General features: G+C 38.4%; 1 protein-coding gene across 1 annotated transcript in view; it reads left to right on the top strand.

The window, feature by feature from the left end:
- atrnl1b (attractin-like 1b) overlaps positions 1 to 21,871 on the top strand; it is a 610,807-nt gene that overhangs the window by 158,217 nt on the left and 430,719 nt on the right. Inside the window, 3 exon segments of the mRNA XM_052026988.1 lie at positions 4,192 to 4,380; positions 10,479 to 10,697; positions 14,606 to 14,743. Coding sequence (XP_051882948.1) covers positions 4,192 to 4,380; positions 10,479 to 10,697; positions 14,606 to 14,743 — 546 coding nt within the window.

Here is a 21,871-nt window from a genome sequence, read left to right as displayed (position 1 = left end):
CTCTCCTGATCCCTAACCACTTTTGTATTCTTCATTCTTTATTTTTCAATCTGGCTCACTGTACTGTTTTCCAAAAGTCAGTTGTCCTTGCTAACTCTGCTTCTTTCAAAAACCTCCACTAACCCTACCACTTAAGATCTTCCAAGCGGATGTGACTAATCACTTCATTGCTTTCAGTCTTTCTTGTCTTGCTTTGCGATATTTAGAGTCATAGAGTAATACAGCATGGACACAGGCCTTCTGCCCAGCTCATCCGTACCGACAAGGGTGCTCACCAAGCTTGTCCCATTTGCCTGCGTTTAGCTCATATACCTCTTAAACCCCTCCTATCTATGTACTCATCCAAATATCTTTTAAATATTGTTACGGTACCTGCCTTAACCACTTATTCTGGCAGCTCGTTCCATATATGCCCCACCCTCTGCGTGAAGAAGTTGCCCCTCAGGTCCCTTTTAAATCTTTCACCTCTCACCTTAAACCTATGCCCTCTAATTTTTAGATCCCCTTCCCTGGCTAAAAGACTATATGCGTTCATCCCATCTATTACCCCTCATGGTTTTATACATGGGATGTTTTATTGCACTAACAATGCTTTGAAAGCCTGTGGAACATAAAAAAATATATACTGCAAGTGCTGGAAATCTGAAATAAAAACAGAAAATGATGCAACAGCTCAGCAGGTTCGATGGCAGCTTTGGAAGAGAAACAGAGTTAATGTTTTAGATCTGAGACATTGATGTCATCCAAGCAAAAAAAAAACCTGACTGAATAGATCATCTTCAAACTGCATCTGAGAAATTGAATAATTTAACTTGCTTATTATTTCTCAGTTTTCTTCAAGTACTGCATTATAAAACAAAATCCTCATACACTGGGATATGCCAGAAATGTCACAGGTTTTCACAAATTTTTGATCAACATTAAAATCCGATTTCATACACTAGGGGGCAGACTTGCACTTAATTCAAAGAAGCATGAAATATTTAGTTTTTTTTAAAAAAAGCCTGATTTTCCAAAAATGTTCTTTCCCTAATTCTGTGCTAATTTGGCATTTATACCATCTACTTTAAGAAAATAATTTAGAGATAATTAAGAAAAAAGAGCTTGTGGAGAATGCAACATGTTAAACATTACTATTAAAATGAAAAGATTTGCTTTGAAATAGTATCTAAAATGCAGGATGTAGTGTTATGATCAGATTACTTAGTAACTACTTCACTCATCAGTGCACACTTGGTGTCTTCTCAACATAGATGTTAGCTCTCCTATCTGGAAATAATTTTCCTTTTCTCTGCACGATAATGCAACATTTAAAATGAAGCCTCAAAAAATTCTGCAGATACTGGAGTCTGGAGCAATACACAAAGAGTGCTGGAGGAACTCAGCAGGTCAGGCAGCATCTATGGAGGGAAATAAACAATCGACGTTTCGAGATGAGTGCTGTTATGGGCAGAGGGATCTTTTCAGAACAGAAAAGCTAATGATGAGAAAAGGCTATTTTATTCATTCAGGCTCATTAACTTCTTCAAATTGCATCTTGCTGAATTTTGAATAGCCAGTGTTTCAAACTCTCAAAAATAAAACCATATAGAATTAACTGCAAGAATGCTGCCAGGTCTTGAGGGACTCATTTAAAGGGAGAGGTTGGACAGGCTAGGACTTTATTCCTTAGTGTAGGAGACGGAGAGATGATCTTATAGAGGTGTATAAAATCATGAGGGGCATAGATAGGGTGAATGCACTCAGTCTTTTTCACAGGGTTTGGAAATCAAGAACTAGAGGGCATAGGTTTAAGGGGAAAGATTCAATAGGAACTTGAGGGGCAACTTTTTTTTCCACAGGGTGGTATGTATGTGAAATGAGCTACTAGAGGAAGCAGTTGAGGCACAAAAACAACTTTTATTGATATGATTGGACAGATACATGGATAGGAACGGTTTAGAAGGTTATGCGCCAAAGTGGGGAAATAAGTATAGCTTGGATGGGCATCTTGGCCGGTATGGACCAATTGGGCTGAAGGGCCTGTTTCCGTGCTGTGTGACTCTGACTCTAAGTATGTGTATGAAACATCAACAATGGCAATAACGGGATTCTTTATTTCAAGGAAATGTGAAAGTGACTAAGTTTATCATTGGAGCATCCTAAATGTGGATTTCCACTGGAAAAAAAGTATTTTTAGTGCAGCTTCTCACTATCTACAGTGCATATTGATGATAAAAGACAACAGATCATAAGTAAATTTGAAATGCAAAAAAACATTGATGATATTATAATACCAACTGCATTAAGTTACCTGTAACTCAATTTAAGGTTGTAAAGAAGCTTTAAATGTACAGATTTTTCCAGAACGTTTTGAACAGAAAGAGGATGTTGACGTGTCGGCAGAGTCTTATTTATGAGAGGCAGGCTATGTTCTATTTCATTTGGAACAAAGGAGACTGAGGAAACATTTAATTCAGGCGTACAACATTCAGACTTCGGCAGGGTGAAGAGGAAGGACCTGTTGTCTTGATTAGGCCATCAGCAACTTGTAGGATGGAGATTTAAGTTAATTGGTGGAAGATTTAGTGATACAAGATGAAAGATTTTTTTCACCTAGTGGGGATCTGGAACCTGCTGCTTGAGAGTGAGGTGGAGGTATAGGGCAGCTCTGGAACAGGCCCTTCGGCCCATGATGTCTGCACCGAACATGATGCCAAATTAAACTAAACCTCTTCTGCCTGCACATGATCCATATCCCTCCAAAGCCTTGCCACATTTAAAAGGTGGCTGGGATAAGCCTATGAAGAACCATAACTGCAAGGCTACAGATCAAGAACCTGGGAAATAGAAATAACCACTTTCTGTTAACATGGGTGCGATGGGCCAAATGGTCAACACATGTGCTGTACATATCTCAGGTCCCATGATTCCCATACATGGAATTAAAAAATGTATCTGTAAATGCAGACCTTTTTTTCACTCTTAAGGAAACTAATTTCCTTTGTCATATATTCTGTAATGTGAAAATAGAGGCAAAATTATTCTAAGCAGATTTCTCGAAGCTCTGCCAAATATATTCAAAACAGGTGAGAAAAGCAGAAATTTGAAGTTGGATGGAATTGGGTCCACCAGCACAAAGTAAGCCAACAGCACTATCACTGTGTGCTAACACCTTGAAACAACAGATACTTTCAAGTAAAGAACTAGATGGTGTTCAGTATCCCAGATTAGATCCACTTACATTCTAAAACTGGACACCCGCATCAGCCAAGGCTGATCAGGAGAGGTTAGCTCTGCAGCATGGAATCATTGAAGACAGATATGTCATGCTAGGTTGAGGAATGAATGCTTGTTTCAAGCACCATGCTGTTCTAGTGGGTACTGGGTTAAGAACACCCCATTTTACAAAAGCAAGGGAACTATAGAGGGAAGCATATCATCTTTCCTTTTATACCAATGAGCTTCTGACAGCTAATTACTCACCATCTTCCCTCACCTCCACTCCAGCACTTAAAATATTAACAGCTGAGAGATAGTGAGGGTTCCTGTTCAAGGGTCTGGAGAATATTAATACTTCAAACTGCTTGTGCTCTCATGGCTAATCTAGCCTTACAGCAGCCAGCTCTCTCTGGGAAGACGTTCATGATAATTGATCCCATGTTCATTCTGTTTCCCACCTCAGTGGAAAAGGTTAGCAATGAACTGGCTGTCCAATAAATAGCAAATGCACTGAAATTGCATTCCATGGACAAGTTTCCTTGCACTTCCCCAGTATAGCACTGCACTTGCTGCTTAATGGATAAATCCTCTTGTAGCAGGCATGGTATTTGTAATTGCAAAAGCTCAAGTGTTGTAGAATTCTTCCATTTCTAATATTTGCAAAATTTACAACTGGTTAGCTTTAATGACCAAGTATGTTGCTAACTTATCCTGTGTAGTGTCAGGTTAACCAATGTAATAGGTTAAAATATCATTGTTAATGGAATTGCAAAAGCTGTTCAAGTTCCTACTTCAAAATGCATTTATAGCCCAATGCATTAGGATTTTCCACTAAACTCTTGCCAATGTATAAGTTGATTACCGAACAAAAAAAATACCATTTGCCCTCTTTTTACAAAGTCATTAAGTGCAGTACATTGTCATTTTCATTGCAAGTTGCCGGGAATTATTGTTTGACAAATTTTGAGATGCTTTTTTGTTCTTTCGTAGTGAGTCCAAATCAAAGTGCAAGACCATGCAAGACTCCTTGCTCCCTCAGAGCAACGTGTTCAAATTGCACAAGCCAGGGTGTAGAATGCATGTGGTGCAGCAGTGCTCAGCGTTGTGTGGATTCCAATACTTATGTAATCTCTTTCCCATATGGGCAGTGTATGGAGTGGCAGACTACAAATTGTCGTTGTAAGTATTTGATTATTTTCTTCCCCAAAATTATCCTCTGTTTGAGATAACTCAAATGATTTTAATCTTATTGGATTCAAAGTGACCAAGGTTGCTCCTCATTTGAGTTCTTTAAATGAGTAATGCACACGTGAACATGCTTTTTATTTTGATGATCGAATGGTAGTGTGAGATGGGTACTGAAAAGTACCTGAAGTTAAGAGCCAAGAAGATGATAAAATTGCTCAACACAATGCAAGTGATTTCAAATTTCATAAAGTAGGTCCAGATCCTGACAAGTGTTTGGTGTTTATATTGGCCTGGATTTAGCAGTGAGGAATAACATAGAAACTATTGGCATCCACTGTTATAATGAAGGAATTCTGACAGCAACTTCTGGAGTACATGAGGCACAGTTAACTGCAGAGGTTGCTGTCAGCGATTTCTTGCTTCTCCACAGGTGCATTGTCTTGAGGCTTTCTCCAGCATAACCTTCAGAAATCGGTGAACTAAAAAGATCTTCATTTAATTATGAGCCATTCTCACTGTTTCTAAAACAAAAACCCTTTGAGAATCCAATGTTTTGTTGTAGGAAGCGCAAGTTGATTTTAAATGGCATACTAAGTCAGTACCACTCAGCAGCTTGCAAAAGGAAATCAATTGCACTCGTACATTGGCATTCCCCTTGTATTTAAAAATTCTGTGGACCTTTTTCAGAAGGATTTTTGAGTTTGTGTATATTTCACCTTTCATCTTTAATCCCATGTATGTTTTAATCTTTCTTTCATATCTGAAATGTTTTAAAAAGTTGGTTTTAAAATCATACTTCCACTAGTTTACTGGCTGTGAACTCTGGCTGCACTGATCTTGATTCTGGATGAAAACTAAACTAAAACAAAATTGAAGCCATTTTGATGATTTTCAAGTCTTTGTGAGGCCAAAGTTGAATATGGAATCTGATGCGTTTTTTGAGGAATACAAGCGAGAAATATGGTGATCCATCGTCTTCAAGTAGCTCAGCTGTATGTATGTGTCTGCTCAGGAGTTCTTTTTCCACTCACTTACACAGACAACAAAATAATTCCATTAAATTGACTAAATGATATTATTGTAGATCACCTCTGTTCATTGGATACCATAGAGATATGTGAATGGCACATTGAAAGTGGTTTCTAGCAAAGCATTCAACAGAAATTTAATTTTGATACTGGTAATTTTATTATGTGCTACCCAGCAGGTTATTAACTCTGAATAAAACTACAACTTGAAGTGGATTAATGTCATGTTTCATGTGTGGGTATATTACTTTGCTATAGTGACTGTGGTTCATCCAAACTAAAACATTATTAAAAGCTGCAGGTTCCTTGTGTGAAGCTCTTTCCAAGCATTTCAAAGAATTGTATGCCTGTAGAGCAAAACCAAAATCAAAGTTGACCCAATCACTACGGTAGTATGAAATTTTATAGGACAGAAGATAATTCATTTCCTTGTGTCTGAGCAAACCCATGTATAGTAATCCAAAACTGTTGCCTATAGTCTATGCCTAATGATTCTGTTGGTCCATCCACTTAAATATGTATGCTATTTTCCTTTTTTATGGGCTGTATTTCAATCAATCCCTGAGGCAAAACATTCCATCCCTCAAAGCTTTCTTTTTACAAAATTCTTCTTTCTTGCTGTAAATTAGCGCTCATCATTACACAACCAACCAGATGAAGAGGTCTATATTTTTGGCATCAATTGCTTTTACAAGAATGCCTTTTGACCCTCTTTGTTCCAAGGAAAATAGTTGCAGTGTCTATGGTTATATCACGTAGCTGCAATTTTTTTTTGCATTATTGACAACATTCTGGTTATTCTCAGGACTACGATATAATTTTAAATTTGCATCTTCTGTTTCCTGAGAGCACCCACCAGGACACCACCAAGTGCTGACAATTCCACCTTCCAGTTATTTCTGATCTTGGCATCTTCCCTAGTCTGTCAACCTGCAGACTCCTTGGAAGGCTCCAGTCCCTTCCCTACTGAGTATTTAAAGTCCAATACTATTTTGATCTCTTCCCCTGTCCTCTCCCTGATCAATAATTGTTCTTTGCCTTACCAAATCTAACCTCTTACACCCTTGAGATTACAGTAAATTCCTCTCCTGCAAGTGTTGTGGTAGTTCCCATTGTAATCCTCTTTGCTGGTACATGTGGACTCTCATAAACTCTCAGAATTTTAATTAAAGAACAACAGGGGCACTTTCTGAAACTGTGAAGGAATATTTGTGAGTGATAAACATGAATTTAAATTAATTGTATTATTATGACATTACTTCCTAATCAGGACTACCTGGGAGATTGGGGAATATGGATTGAAGGGTGGAATTCCTGAAAAGTGTCAGAATGCAACAAATGGATAACACTTGGAGGAAAATGTGGGAGGAAGAGGATACATGCAATAAGGAAGGCATGAAATAATTCAGAAAACAGCATAATTTTTGAATTATCGGTTAGTGTAGTTTCAGGTCATATGTTAAATTTAACAGCTATTGGAAGACTGGTTGAAATGGAAATTAAGTTCCTGCACTTGACTCTCCTCAGTAATTTATGTTGGTAAATCTGTGATTTTGCTTGTCCAAAGACATTTGCCAGTTATGGTCTGCTCTGAGATTATTTTCGTGAATGCATTTTGCTATGGTAATCTAATTCAAGTTGTTTTGAGAAGTCCTGTCTTGAGTCTAAGATTATTTTTAAATTCTATAAATTTTCTGTTGTGTTAACATTGTAATTTTTCTTTTTAAAGAGTTGATAGCTTTACTTAATGTGATTTAGTTTATTAACTGAATTAATACATTAATTACTGGAAAGCACAGATCAAAATCATTGCTGAATGAACTGATAGAAAATCACTTTTGCTTACAAATTGTGGCCTTGTTGGAACACTGTTTTGATATATTATAGACATCATGACAGATAAAGCCACAATAATAAACTGATTTAACATCTGAGACATACAGAAGACAGTAGAAAAATTTCCCATTCAAAAGTATTTTTTGAAAATAATGTTGAGAACCTTTTTTCTCATGAAAAGACTATCTTTTGTAATAAACACTTCAGTGACAGGGAACATTGTTGACTTGTCACGTTCTGACACATTGATATGACTTAAAATAGATTTATGTTGTAGATTTTTATTCTTCCAGATTTCCCGCTTGTCCTTTGTGCTTAAAATGTTCTTCATTATGACCGTTCTAAAATGACATGTAACCTTGAATATCCAAAAAATATTCCACCCCTAATATTGTACAATTACAATTAAGAAATAAATTTTGTAATCATTCATTGCATAGCCATTTTGGACACTGTTTTAGAACTTTAAGAATACAAATAAGTTTCTTCTAATTTCTAGCCACATGTTTGCTGAATTATAAAATTGATTTGGAAGAGGCTGGTTTGTTGAGAGATAGTCACAGATATAAAGTATTAAAGGACATCAACATTTTCAGTTCCAGATCTGCTATCAGGAAATGTAGTTGTATTTGGAAATGAAGACCATTTTTTTTCCCCATTTAATCACTAAGATGAAATACTGGGCTTTCATTTGATTGCATGCTATGTAAAATATTCCCTGTTGCTTTAGAAATTGTGCTATAAAAGTCCTGAAGAAAGGGTAAATTATGCATGGAAATAAAACTCATTTTCCCTGAAGTTGTGTGAAATTAGTGGTGTGTTTACATTATATATGCCATTACTAATGGATAAAATCACAAAAGTCTGCAGCAATGAAGAGTTGAGAATTGTCAGAATTGTTGGATAAGATAAGTTGCCTGACATGAAAGATGCCTCAAGTTTCTAAAAAATATGCTGTAATTACCCTATGGCCTTGCACTATGAATCTGGCAAGCAACTTATGTGATTATTCTACCTGTGTCACGTAGAGTGTGCAACCAGGTTGGAGATTAAACTGACAAAATATCAAAACCTAGGCCCCTCACATAGAAAGGAACACGTGTTGAGGAATGCAACAAAATAGTGCTGAAAGAGAGCACAGAATGGAAAGTGAGTACTACAGGCAAGATTTACGGATTGATAATACTTGGGCAAATAACGGCCTGACAAATCTAAAAATGTTTCTGTCCAGCAGGAAGGTAGATCATAAAATTAGATTTGTATTGCATTGTTTTACAATATATGGCTCTGGCATGCAGATGGAACCTGCTGCAACTCCTGAATTTTATGAATTAAAAAAAATTTGGAACTCTGGGCAGGAAGGTGTCTAATTTATGCATTTCTTAATTTTATTGACAAATTTTTGCTGCATGTTGCATGTGGACATAATAATAAACGTATTTTGAAAATGCCCAGGCAGCCACCAGAGCTTAATTCAACATTCAAATCCTTAACTTTCATTGGTTAGCAAAATAGGTTATTAGTCCATCACTCACCAAGGTGCCAAGTGCCCCATTGACTTTACACTTCCATTAATTTGCAATGCCAGCAATTTGTGATGTAAACTTAATTGGAGCTGAAGGGAAAAGATCCAACTTGTACCTTTGCCATGTGACACCCCACTCAAGCAAATTTTAATTTTAATGACAAAGCAAATATATTAGCTCATCGTTCTAATGACACTAGTTCTCATAAAGTACCCTCCATTCATGTGTATTATGCTGATATTGCTGTAAGATTGTGCGAAGTAAGAAGATTGTATCATCTCTAAGAATTTTAAGAAGCTCAGATCTCCAAAAAATCGAAGTATTTAATGATTAGAAGTAATTTAAAGGGTGTGTCATATGAATAAAGTAATACAAAGGACAAACTGACTTCTATTAGAAGTGCCTTGACCAGATAGCCACTGCAGGAATTAAAAGGGAAAAACTTTACAGACAATATATGGGAAGAAAAACAGTTAACATTTCAGATCAAAGATTCTGATTCTGGAACATGCCCTCTTTACGTTACGTCCATTGGGGAGGAGGTAAAAGAGCCTGAAGACCCAAACTCAACGTTTCAGGAACAGCTTCTTTCCCTCCACCATCAAATTTCTGAACGGTCCATGAACACTACCTCGTTATTCCTCTTTTGCACTTTTTATTTATTTTTGTAACTTATAGTTATTTTTATGTCTTGCACCATACTGCTGCTGCAAAACAACAAATTTCACGACATGTGTCAGTGATAATAAACCTGATTCTGAAAGATAATCTTCAACCTGAAATGTTAACCCTGTTCCTCTTTCCACAGACGTCTCTTGGTGTGCTGAGTTTTTCCAGCAGTTTTCTGTTTTCAGCTTTCTGGCATTCGTGGTTTTAAAAAAAATAAGTTGTACTGGAACCCTGGCAAAGCAGATCAAATAATAGTTCTGTTATTGTTGCTTACCTATATGGTGATCTTTATTTGAATGGAGGCAGTGAACTAAAATCCTAATTTCCTTCAAGTAGGATACTGTAATGTTGTCTCATCCACTCACCTGATTATTGTGTGATGTTTTCATTGGTGGATGTAGTGATGACAGATGCAGTTACTTCATATGTCTTTCTTTCCTCCCAAATGAATCACTTCCCACTTTTCTGTTCCTAAATTTTACCGCTTTTAATTTGTTGTTCATGTTGGTTAAAGTGATTTGTCAGCATGCTTTTCATTGAAAAATGCATGCTAATGGTGTCTGGTAATTTATTAAAGCTGGCATTCTAAACTCTTTCTACATGCTGAGAAATGAATAAGTGCTGACACCAAAGCTGATACTGGAGGAAGCACAATCGGTTTTCCATTCTTGAGAATGAATCTGATGGGAAATTTAACTATTGCATTGCATGTATCTTATTTCATAAAGATCTCCTGGCTGTACTCAATAACGAGATCTGTTGTAGAATGATCAAAGAAAGGGGTACTCTGAGACCAGGGATGCTGCTGATATAGAACAGATTTATGAAAATTGCATAAATGTCCAAAAATGTACTGCAAAACAAAGGTTTACTTTCCAATTCACTTCCTGCTGATAGAGGATTCATTTGAACCTGAAGTCTGTATTGCCCACTGGTTGAAAATTTTCACAACTATTTTGGCATGCTCTGTCTGTGAACTTTTGATTTGAGATTTAAAGTAATAACATTTTCTCTTTCTTTGCTTGCACAGCTCAAAATTGTTCTGGACTTCGTACATGTGAACAGTGCTTGGAACATCCAGGTTGTGGCTGGTGCAACGATCCCACAAATACAGGAAAAGGGCAATGTCTGGAAGGCTCTTCAAGAGGACCAATGAAATCTGCAGGGAAGAATACTCATGAAATGATACTCGATACAGTTCTTTGTCCAAAAGACAAAAACAATGAATGGGCTTTTATTCAGTGCCCAGGTAGGCATCATTGCTGAACTCTTAGTTTGTAGCTTTAAATTATACTAAGTATAATTAAAAATGCAACATTGAAATAATAAATTAGGTTTAAAATTAATTTGGCTATTTTAATATTGGTGTGGCTCGTGTTGCTATTAGACAAACACATGTTATTCTTTGGTTCAGTGCCCTTGATGAATGCATTGATGCAACATTTGAAATGACATTGATACATGAATTAAAATCCATCCCCCAGTGGATCTGCTAACCACCTTGTGCCCACCCTGCCTCTCCTCTTTTGTCCACCTATGAGTGCTCTGCTTTTTCCCTCCTATATATTGGGCTTCCCCTTTTCCTATCTTCAGTCCTGAAGAAGGGTCCTGACAAATGTTGACCGCCTGCTTTTCTCCACGGATGCTGCCTGGCCTGCTGAGTTACTCCAGCATCATACAGTTTTTCATCTCGATTCCAGCATCCGTAGTACTTTGTTTCTCTTGAATTAAACATGTGTCAGTTCTGAAATTAGGATCATCTAATTTCTGTGCAACTCATGCACAAAGGAGCCCAAACTAATGAAAGTACTACCTGTAATTCTTTGACAGTCTATTGTAATATAGTTATATTGGTATATTAATTTCTTTGAAGCAAGCTAATCGTTTGAAAGGGTAAGTGATATGGGATGTGCAATGGCATTTCCTCAAGACTGCAACTTTTTCCAAATTTGGACATGTATCCAAATTGGCCCCAAACCTGATTTTTTAAAAGGTATTTCTTCTGGAGGTACACCCTTCTATATTTCTAACTATGGCATAGAGAAAATGCAAATGTCAAGTTTCCATTGAGAGTGGATGTTCATTGATTCAAAATAAGCTTGCATTAAATGTATTAATTTTCCAGTATTCTATTGATTGAAAGCACAACTCATTTTGAAATTACTACACTCTGTATGAGGCTCCTTTAATCAAGTACCTTGTAGTTATAAGTCCAAATCATGATCTATGCCAGTTTGTGACTGCCATTTTAGTATTGATGGAGGATGTTGATGCAGTTAGATTTGTTACTAAATCTGTTTCTCTGCTAACTGGGCCTTAAAATTCTCAACATAATCTCAAAATAAGATTCACAAGGGCAACATAGAATAGTAGAGCACAGAACAGGCCCTTCGGCCCACAATGTTGTGCCGACATAGCTAATCCCTTCTACCTTCAGAATGCCCATATACCTCCATTTTCCTCTCATTCATGTGCCCATCCAAGCCCCCAGTGAATTTGCCTCCACCACTGTATCAGGCAACGCATTCCAGGCATCCACCACTCTCTGAGTAAAAAAACGTATCCCTGACGTCTGTTCTGATCCTACCCCCTTTCATTTTAAATGCATGCCCTCTGGTATTGGATCGCTCAATAATGGGAAAACGATATTGCTTGTCCACCCTATCTATGCCCCTCATAATTTTATACACTTCTAACAGATCACCCCTCAGTCTCTGCCGCTCCAGAGAAAAGAGCCCAAGTTTGTCCAGCCTCTCCTGATAGCACATGCACTCTAATCCAGGCAGCATCCTTGTAAACCTCCTCTGCACCCTCTCTAAAGCCTCAACATCCTTCCTGTAGTGAGGTGACAAGAATTGTACGCAATACTCTTAATGCAGTCTAACCAAAGTTCTATGGAGATGCATCATAACTTCTTGACTCCTGTACTCAATACCTCGATTAATGAAAGCAAGCATTCCATAAACCTTCTTTACCACCCTATCTACCTGTGTAGCCACTTTCAGTGAGCCATAGATTTGCACCCCAAGGTTTCTCTGCTCTTCAACACTGTTAAGGGTCTTGCCCTTTACTGTGTACTGCCTCTTGACATTAGTCCCACCAAGGTGCAACACCTCACATTTATCTGGGTTAAACTCCATCTGCCATTTCTCTGCCCACATCTGCAACTGATCGATAGGCTAGTTTTTTTTTTTACCATTTTTTAAAAAAATGTTATAGCTTATACAAATGTTTTTACTTAAACTTAGTTTTTAAAATTTAGGTTTTTAATGGTTTGAAATTTATTTTCTTTGTTTTTAATGCCTATGAGCATCAGAAAAGTTCAAAGTTTTTCATAGTTTGAATGATTTCACAGGCTGAAGTATGAGGGTCAGGCAGTGGGGTGGAGTCTGGCTTTGGTGACTGTCAGTTTCTGTGCTGCTTCATGAGGAAGTGGTGGTTTTGCATCATTGTTATTATGTGATTGCAAACACATGGACAAGGCCCCATAACTACACAGATTTGCCATTGAAGGAATGTTTTTTGAGACCGGGGATCTGCTAAAAGATTGTCTCTAGTTATCCCTTAAGTCAGCAGTGAACATGGGTAGCTTGCTATTAGGGAAAAAAAAACTGGGTCATGATGATTCAATTCTAATATTGTGACCAAGTTCAATCCTGTACACTGGGGAGGAGGAGGGGGGAAGAAAACAAAATTGGATGCAAAAATTGACATTTTCCAGTTCTTAGTTTCCTCCAATCAAGACAAGAAATTAAAATTATTTGTTAGAAGTGATTTTGAGTTGAAATTTTAGTTGGCCTTGTTACATTTATACCTGGCCCACTTTATGGCATGTTTGATTCTTTGTTCAATAAAGCTACAGGATTTGAGAATGCAACAGTGGCTCTGGCTGGAATATTGAAGAAGGTCAAGCATTATGCCTGGAAATGGGTCTTGTTCACTTGAATAAATAATAAGTCAATTTCTTGTTTGTGTCATCAATGTCCCTTCTGAAATGATGCAAGTTAGTGAGGAGGTGGTGGCAATGGAGTTGATTCTAATTCATTCAATGTATTGACAGAAACCGACAAAAAAAATTACACAGTGCACCTCCCAAATGACATGTTCAGAAAATTAAGGCTCAGACATTAAAAAAATAGTGAAAAGGATAGAAAAATGTTTTAAGGGTATAAATCTTCTTTTAAAAAAAAGGACAAAATTATTGTTTAGCTCTGTTGGGTCGTACCTGATGCTGTGCATAAAAAAAATTGTTGGAATGTCTGTACTCTGTTTAACAGTTCAGCTATTTGCACACGGGGAGCCATATCAATGTTGACTAGAGCTATCACACTGGCAAGCTGTTAGGGAGATAGTCAAAGACAGCAGGAGAGGAACTTCAAGGAATTTCATAGATTGTGGCAAATTGAGTTCAGTTCAGATTAATGTTGCTTGGAATATTTGGGTGAATTAAAAGAAAAGAGAACAGAAATTGCCTCCAAACAGTTAAAAGCTCAGGGGAACAGAGACTGAATAACACATGGAATGTTTAAAGCAAGACTGCAGTGGAAAATATAGGACAAGCAAGATTCTAGGTACATATGGATACGTGGTATGCCAAATGAGGATGTAAATCTGTCAATAATCTGGATAGATAAAGTTGATGTGATCAATTTTGGCCATTGTATTAAAGGATGTTGGAACTCTGATAAAATACAAAATAGGTTCACGAAATAACATGAAGGATATAATTCTGATGGTTTTCCCAATTATCTCAGCATTCACCATAGCGGAGAAAAATGATCAAGAATCAGATAGAAGTGTTCAACGTTTTTAAGGAAGGAAGATTATTTCCACTGTCTGTTTGTCTGTATTAATATTCAAAACATGTTATATTTAGGAGAATTTATTCTCGCAAAATGTTGTTATTATTAAAAGGTGTGTAGTCTTTGAAGTAGCGTTGATCACAGTATTTTGAAGCAATTTCATAAACAAATTAAATGTACAAATATTAAATGTGCTGAAGACACCGGAAGATTAGCAGAAAGCAAAGAGTTTTGATGTCAACAATTCTCAGTGCAGGTTTGCATGTTAGAATGGTGATTTGTTATGTAAAATATTTAAAAAGTTGGAATTTGAGTATAAACAGTCACAATTAATGTTCTCTATTTTCTTTTGCAGCATGTCAGTGTAATGGGCATAGTACTTGCATCAATGGCAGTATATGTGAACAATGCAAGAATCTCACTGTTGGAAGACAATGTGAAGCTTGCATGCAAGGATACTATGGAGATCCAACCAATGGTGGCAGATGCCAGCGTAAGTACTAGTGCAAATATGGTGCAATACTGAACACAAAATGACTGTCTTAAGTTTATGAAAGACACAGTTTGTGTCCTGTTCAACGTTGCTAGAATTTGGTGGTTGATAAATTTAATTGCTTGCTGGAACTAGCCTGCATTATCTGTCTCACGAGCCCATGATACTTCCATGATAGATGTATCACCCTTGTAGTTTGGCAATTAGCTATGAAATATGCTGGCCACCCATCGGGAGAAAAGCTATGTGAAAGCTCCTCTTTTCTCATGGTTGTAAGCATTATATTGAAGGTGCTTGATGGGCTTTTCAATGAAATCAGTTAGTGCTCGCATCTTATTCAAATGCAAAAATGTTTTTATTTCTTTCTATTTGGCTTCCATGCTAGTGGCCAATGCCAAGATGTCTTCTATAATTCTTCATTTATACTTGGAACTAATGTTGAGGATGGTGAAAAGTTGATTTTATGTATCAAATTTGTGCCCAAGTTGGGATACAATGAATGTATAACATAGAAGAGAACCGATGGAACTCATTTGTTCTGATGTTTGAGCAGGTTAAGGTACCATGTGGCTTGGCTGCATGTACAGAGTTCCCCACTTCAGTTTCTTAAATTTCACTAGGATGTTTGTATGGGTGCCAGAGTTGGCCTTGAAATTCTTGCCTTGAAGATGAAAATGAACCTGGTTTCTCTCATCGTATATCAGCCTAGAAAAGCTAACAAAAAGACTGGAGGTGGGAAAGAGGCAGATGTCCAACAAAAGTGAATAATTCTGCAAAGGCAATAAATACATTCTTCAAAAAGCTATTTCCTAATTTTAGTAAAATGTAACTGCGGCCTGAAAATGTTTTGCATCCAAAGTTCCTCACCATAACTAAATTTTGGCCTGCATTTGTCATTTTGTGGTCTCAAAATTTAGTACTGAGGTTGGTATTTTTGAGTTACATATGTCCTGAATCTGAATCCTCAATATTGACCAAAAGAATCTTCAGAGGTTCAGTGTTTTTTTTAAATTTGCTCCATTCACTATTAAGAGTCCACTTTTTGCTGGGCAGTTCTTCTTCCTGGAATTGTCACACTCTGTCTCCCATACCTCTCTTCCTCTGCACAATATACTGAAGCCCTGTTTTGCTTGCACAAAGCATCTTGTGCTCTGGAAGCATAACCTGGGCACTGGCTGGGCCACCAGTGCTTTATTGAGGAAGTCCCACCCTGAAAGGTTAGAAAGTTACCAAAGCCCTGCCCTGAGCTTTGCTCCCTGTCAAAGACAAAATGTGGAGGTAAATTAATTGGTTTTCAATATGTCTAAGAACTAATAAATGACATTGAAATAAATGAAAAGAAAACTTGAACTGTTTTTATAAAGTAAAAATAGTTAACTTAAAGCACAATTTAAAAAAATTGTATTGAATTTTTTAAGAAAGCAGGCATTTCTCTTCCCTTCCTTGCCTAATCACAGCCCATCAAAATTAAGGGGGTCTGGCGTCTTGGAACAGCTCAAGCCTCTCCTTTTGAATCTGCTGCAAAGTCTGGAATTTCTGTGTTTGGTAGCAGTTGGGAGACCCCATGATTACTGTCATTTATTGTGGCTAAAATTTGGACCCACTGTCCTCAGCCAGTGAGATTTTGCCATTTGAAAAATCTGTGTCTGGATATTATAATCAGGTTTTTAAATCACATATTACTTTGGGATTGCAAAAAAGGGAACTGTACCTCTGTTTGAATTATTTTTAAGTAGTTAAGATTTATAATAACTGGTATCGACAGTAAGTCATTGGATTGTATTTATGATACCTTAAATAACTTCAGATAGTTCTCCTATTTCCTGAAGTCATCAGGCAGTTTTAGTGCTGTCAATAATAAAATGCTGGTGCTTTGATTTAATGAAGTGCTTTTATTCTTCTGGGATACATTTAGTTCCAGAGCTATTGACATTGTATTTTTTTTTAAATAAGTATTTAAGAAGTGGAAGAGAAAAATGGGTGTGGTGCTGAAGATTTATGTATTGGATCATAGCATTTTGAGTTACTTAATGATTTATTAAAATCTAGGATCAATTTAGTCGTTTCACTTTTATGTGGATGGGTTCTTAATTTAAAATTTCATGTATTAATGTTGTAACATGATTCCAGTCAAATATTTAAAAAGCAGCGTTGTTGATACCAAACTCAAAAATTGTAAATTAAATATAATTTAATCCCAATACTTAAATTCACAAAGTTGCTATCCATAACTTGCTAGTTGTAGGTTAAGCAGTGTTTCCAGGAATAAGGAAAATGCTATTTGTAGGATTTTTGTACGTAAGCAGTGATATAGGATGGTACAAAGGTTACCTTCTGGATTTGCAATTAATATTCAGGCCTCCAGCTGCACCATCTATTGCGTACACAATTCAAAGCATAGTTAGCTGGAATTAACCAGAGGCCTTTGTTTTAAGCTAAGGTTTTACATGGCTGCAGAGACCAGGTTGCTCTCTGTCCTGCAGAAAGACCTTCAGGAAGTATTTACCATCCAGATAATATTCCTGGTGGCTGTGAATACTTCAAGCTGCTTCTAGGGCAACGCTTTTGAAATCAACAGTTTCAGTGAATTTTCTGCTCGCATGTTATGGAGGTGACTGATTTACAGATATGTTAATATCTTATGGCTACTGCTTCCAAATTGCATTGCACAAGTGAACTTCTGTGAACTGTGGGATAATTACTGAACCTAAGGAAGCTCATGTGTTTTGGCTTTCTATGAGGAAGGAGGCTGGATGCCAGAGCTTGCTGCAGCAACAGGCAGAGGATTAATCTTGATAGAGGCAACTCAAGATTGTAATTCAGATATCAGTGGCATCTTAAAATGTATGATTTGGATTGGTGGACTGATAGGGTGCACATTACAGCTTTCCAAGGTGTCTAAGATCTGCATGCTCTCAGCTTTGCCGTGGAGAGACCCAAAAAATAGCAAAACCCAGAAACTGTGTTTGTACATGAAGAAGGCAGTAAAATAAAAGTGCACTTGGAATGGGTGTAACTCTTGTTCAACTGTCCCTTTTGTCAATAATTAACAAAAAGCTGTCCCAAACTCTGTTTGTGTCCTCGGCCCATTGACATTATCGACCATTTTATTTCAATTCACACAATTACAAATAATCTTGAGCCTGTACATCAGTAACATAACACGTGTTGAATTTGTTTCTGATGTATGGTTAATGGGCTAGATTATGTTTGATTGAACCCCCTGTCTGCACTTAGCTCCTGTGCTAATCCCATGGCCACATGTACCTTCTGCTGTACTGTGGGCTGGACCCTGCTGGAGGTCGCCACTCATTCTACCTGGATGAGCAGGCCACGAGTGGCAAATAAGTTTCAGGCAGTGGTTCCAGGGCCTCTATCACATTGCTGGTTTCAAGGGTGTTATTTGCTGTTTTAAAAGCATTTACATTATTTACACATTTTAAGAATAGTTGAAATGGATGAAAATTGAAAACTTGGTTAATTATTACACTACTGTTCACTAAATATGAAATTATGAAAAGTAAAGTTTAAAAAAACTTAAGCACTTTTTAAATGAAGGTAGGCACCCCCATTTAAATGACTGAGAGTGTTGGTTGTGTACTAGCCATAGCTGAGTAAAATGCACCCGGCCACCTGAAACTTGGTACATTCCAGAATCTCCACTGGACTCTGTATCAATAGCATATAGCTGTCTTGAAGAAAGAGAGGGGGAGAAAAATACCTTTCTGTGCTACCTTAAATATGCTTTCTGAAACCTTCTCCCATTTCCTGTTTTAGCTTCAGGCCATCTAACATGATGAGTGTACACAGCTGTGGAAGGATGGATGATTGTGGCAGTGGATAGCTCATTTACAGGATGTTATGTGCTCAGAATAGAGGAAAATATTGGAAACAAATCACAGTAAGAGCCATTCATGGCTCCAAGCAACATCAAAAACAAGTGGTTTACCCTTCAATATTGGTGCCAGAATAAAGAATCCAATGTGTAATAGATTTGAGGATTTCTTCTCAGCTCCAGGGTTGAGTTCTAAGAAGGGGCTTCACCTTTCTTCCAACAGCCAAATTAGTCTTTAGTGTCTGCATCAGAGATGGATTGAAGTCCTGCTGTCAAAGTTTATGAAAGCGTTGCTCCAAAAATTTCTTAGACTTCATGGAAGTCAGAACCTGATTCAGAGTACAGAAAACTTGCTCTCTCACAGTTGTCTTTGTGATTGATGTGTGAAGGTGACAGTGGCACACTGGCTTAGCAGTTAGCACTGCTATCTCACAGCTCCAGGGACCTGGGGTCAGTCCTGACCGTGGATGCTGGCCGAGTGAAGTTTGCACCTTCTGCCTGTGACAGCAGTTTCCCTCTCGTATCCTAGAGATGTGCTGGTTGGCTACTTGACCACTGTAAATTGTTCCATAGTGCAGGGAAATTGGCAAACAGAAGTGGAGTTGATAGACATGTGAGAGGGAATAAAATAGCATGGCTATTGGGAAATAAGGAGAGGGGGCATGAGACATGGTATTCTCTGCTGAGAGCTGGCATCGACTTCATGGCCTGACTGGTCTCCATCTGTGATGTAATAAGAAAGAAAGATTTCTGGATGAAAGAAATCATACTCAACTTGTCTGTATCATCTAATAGATTTCATAATTGTATTACTTCCTGTCTGGATGGAACAACAATTGTCTGTTTGGAACAATAATCATCTCCATCATGCAACTCATTTTACATAGCAACAACATCCCAAGGCACTTCACAGGAGTGTCATCAAACACTGAAGATATAAGAGCAGTTACTTGGAGGTTTCAATGTGCCATAACAGGCGGGAAGAGAAGTACTGAAGCTGAGATTTGCTGAGGATCTTGGTAACTGAAGGCCAACTGCTGGTGGCAAAGTGAAGGTCAGAATTTGAGGGACACAAATATCTTGGAGGATTTTGGGTTGGAAGAGCTTATTGCAACAACATGGGGCAAGGCCTTGAAGGATTTGAAAATGAGGATTGGAATTCCAGACTTGTTGAACCTGGAGCAGTAGACGTCAGCAAACTCCAGGGGACAGGCAAATGTGATGGTGCAATAGCAAATGGGCTTCAGAGTTATGGATGACCTCAAATTTATGGAGATCAGATTGGGGGTGGGGGGGAGTGGTGGGTGATGGAGAAGGGGGTTGGTCAGGATGATGATGGAATAGACAAGTTCCAAGGCATTGTTGATGATCCCAGCAGCAGATGAGCTGAGGGAGGGCAGGTGATGGGCAATGTAGCCAAGGTGAAAATAGCCAAATATGAGGTTAGCCAGTGTTAAATTTCTCCATGATTTGTTTCTCAGGCGCAGGTAGTAGTGCTGCTGTCTCCCAGCTCCAGCAAATTCTCTGCTGGCTCTCCACTCTGCTTTGGAGCACCTAGACAATTGCAAGACATATGTCAGGCTACTGTTTATCGATTACAGCTCAGCATTCAACACATCATTCCCTCAGTATTCATAACCAAGCTTCAAAACCTGGGGCTCTATACCTCCCTCTGCAACTGGATCCTCGATTTCCTTATTGGGAGACCACAGTAAATGTGGATCATAGGTAACACCTCCTCCTCGCTGACTGTCAACACAGGCGCACCTCAAGGATGCGTGCTTAGCCCACTGCTCTACTTTCTCTTCTCTCATGACTGTGTGGCTAAGCACAGCTCAAACGCCATCTCTAAATTCGCTGGTGACACCACCGTTGTTGGTAAAATCTCAGATGACAATGAGGACGTGTACAGGAGTGAGATACAGTGGCTGGTTGAGTGGTGTCGTAACAACAACCTTGCACTCAGCGTCAGCAAGACCAAGGAATTGATTGTGGACTTCAGGAAGGGTAAGTCGGGAGAATACACACCAATCCTCATTGAGGGGTCAGCAGTAGAAAAGGTGAGCAGCTCAAGTCCCTGGGCATCAACTTCTCAGAGGGTCGATCCTGATGCAATCATGAAGAAGGCACGCCAGCGGCTCTGCTTCGTTAGGGGTTGAGGAGATTTGGTATGTCACCAAAGACTTGCAAATTTCTACAGATGTACAGTGGAGAGCATTCTGACTGGTTGCATCACCGCCTGGAATGGACCCACCAATGCACAAGATCACATGAGGCTGCAGAGGGTGATAGACTCAGCCAGCTCCAGCATGGGCACAACCCTCCCCACCATTGAGGACATCTTCAAGATATGGTGCTTCAAGAAGGTGGCATCCATCATTAAGGACCCTCACCATCTGGGAAATGCCCTCTTCTCATTACTACCATCAGGGAGGAGGCACAGAGCCTGAAGACCCACACTCAACGTTTTAGGAACATCTCCATCCCCTCTGCCATCAGAGTTCTGGACGATCTATGAACCCGTGAACATTACCTTGTTGTTTTGCTGCCACAGAACAATGAATTTCAGGTCTTATGTCAGTGGTAGTAAATCTGATTCTGAATTGGGGATTGATACTGACATCTGGTGCTGTTTATACTGTATGTGGAGCTTGTGTGCTCTTCCTTGACCATGTGGATTTCATCTGATTTTCTCCCAAAGACTTGCAGGTTAGTAAGTCAATTGGCTGCTGAAATCCCCTAATGAGTTGGTGAGTGGTAGAATCTGGAGGGAGTTTATAGGAATATGAGAAAATAAAATGGGATTAGTGTGCGATGAGTGGGTCTTTGATGGTCAGCATGGACTGAATGAGCCAAAGGGCTTGCTTCCATATTATCTGATGCTACTTATGGCCATTTGTATGTGTCTTCGCCATTGGTGGCTGTGTCTTCGACTACCCAGACCCTAATCTATGGAAGAGTTTACCCTAATCAATCATCTTCTGTTTCTTTTCTCCTTGAAATCACTGCTTAAAACCTAGCTTTTCAAGCAATCTTTTGAAAACTGCCCTAAAATAATTCCTTATTTAGTTTGCACTGTGCAAATCTCCTAAGGAACTCCTGCAGTGATGTCCAGGAACTGAGATGATTGATCTGTGGCAACAACAACCAAGTGCTGTGTAGTGGATATATTGGTTCCATTAATGGTGTTCAATAGAAATTGCTGACAAATGTAAAGACTGGGATTATAGTTGGGAAGCAAAGGTGGATACACACATGCCTGTTGAAACCCTGGAAAATGTGCAGGGACCACT

Source organism: Pristis pectinata, chromosome 12, assembly GCF_009764475.1.
Source record: "Pristis pectinata isolate sPriPec2 chromosome 12, sPriPec2.1.pri, whole genome shotgun sequence".
Classification (NCBI taxonomy): Eukaryota; Metazoa; Chordata; class Chondrichthyes; order Rhinopristiformes; family Pristidae; genus Pristis; species Pristis pectinata.
Note: the sequence above shows the minus strand (reverse complement) of the source record. Positions and strands in the feature narration are given on the sequence as shown.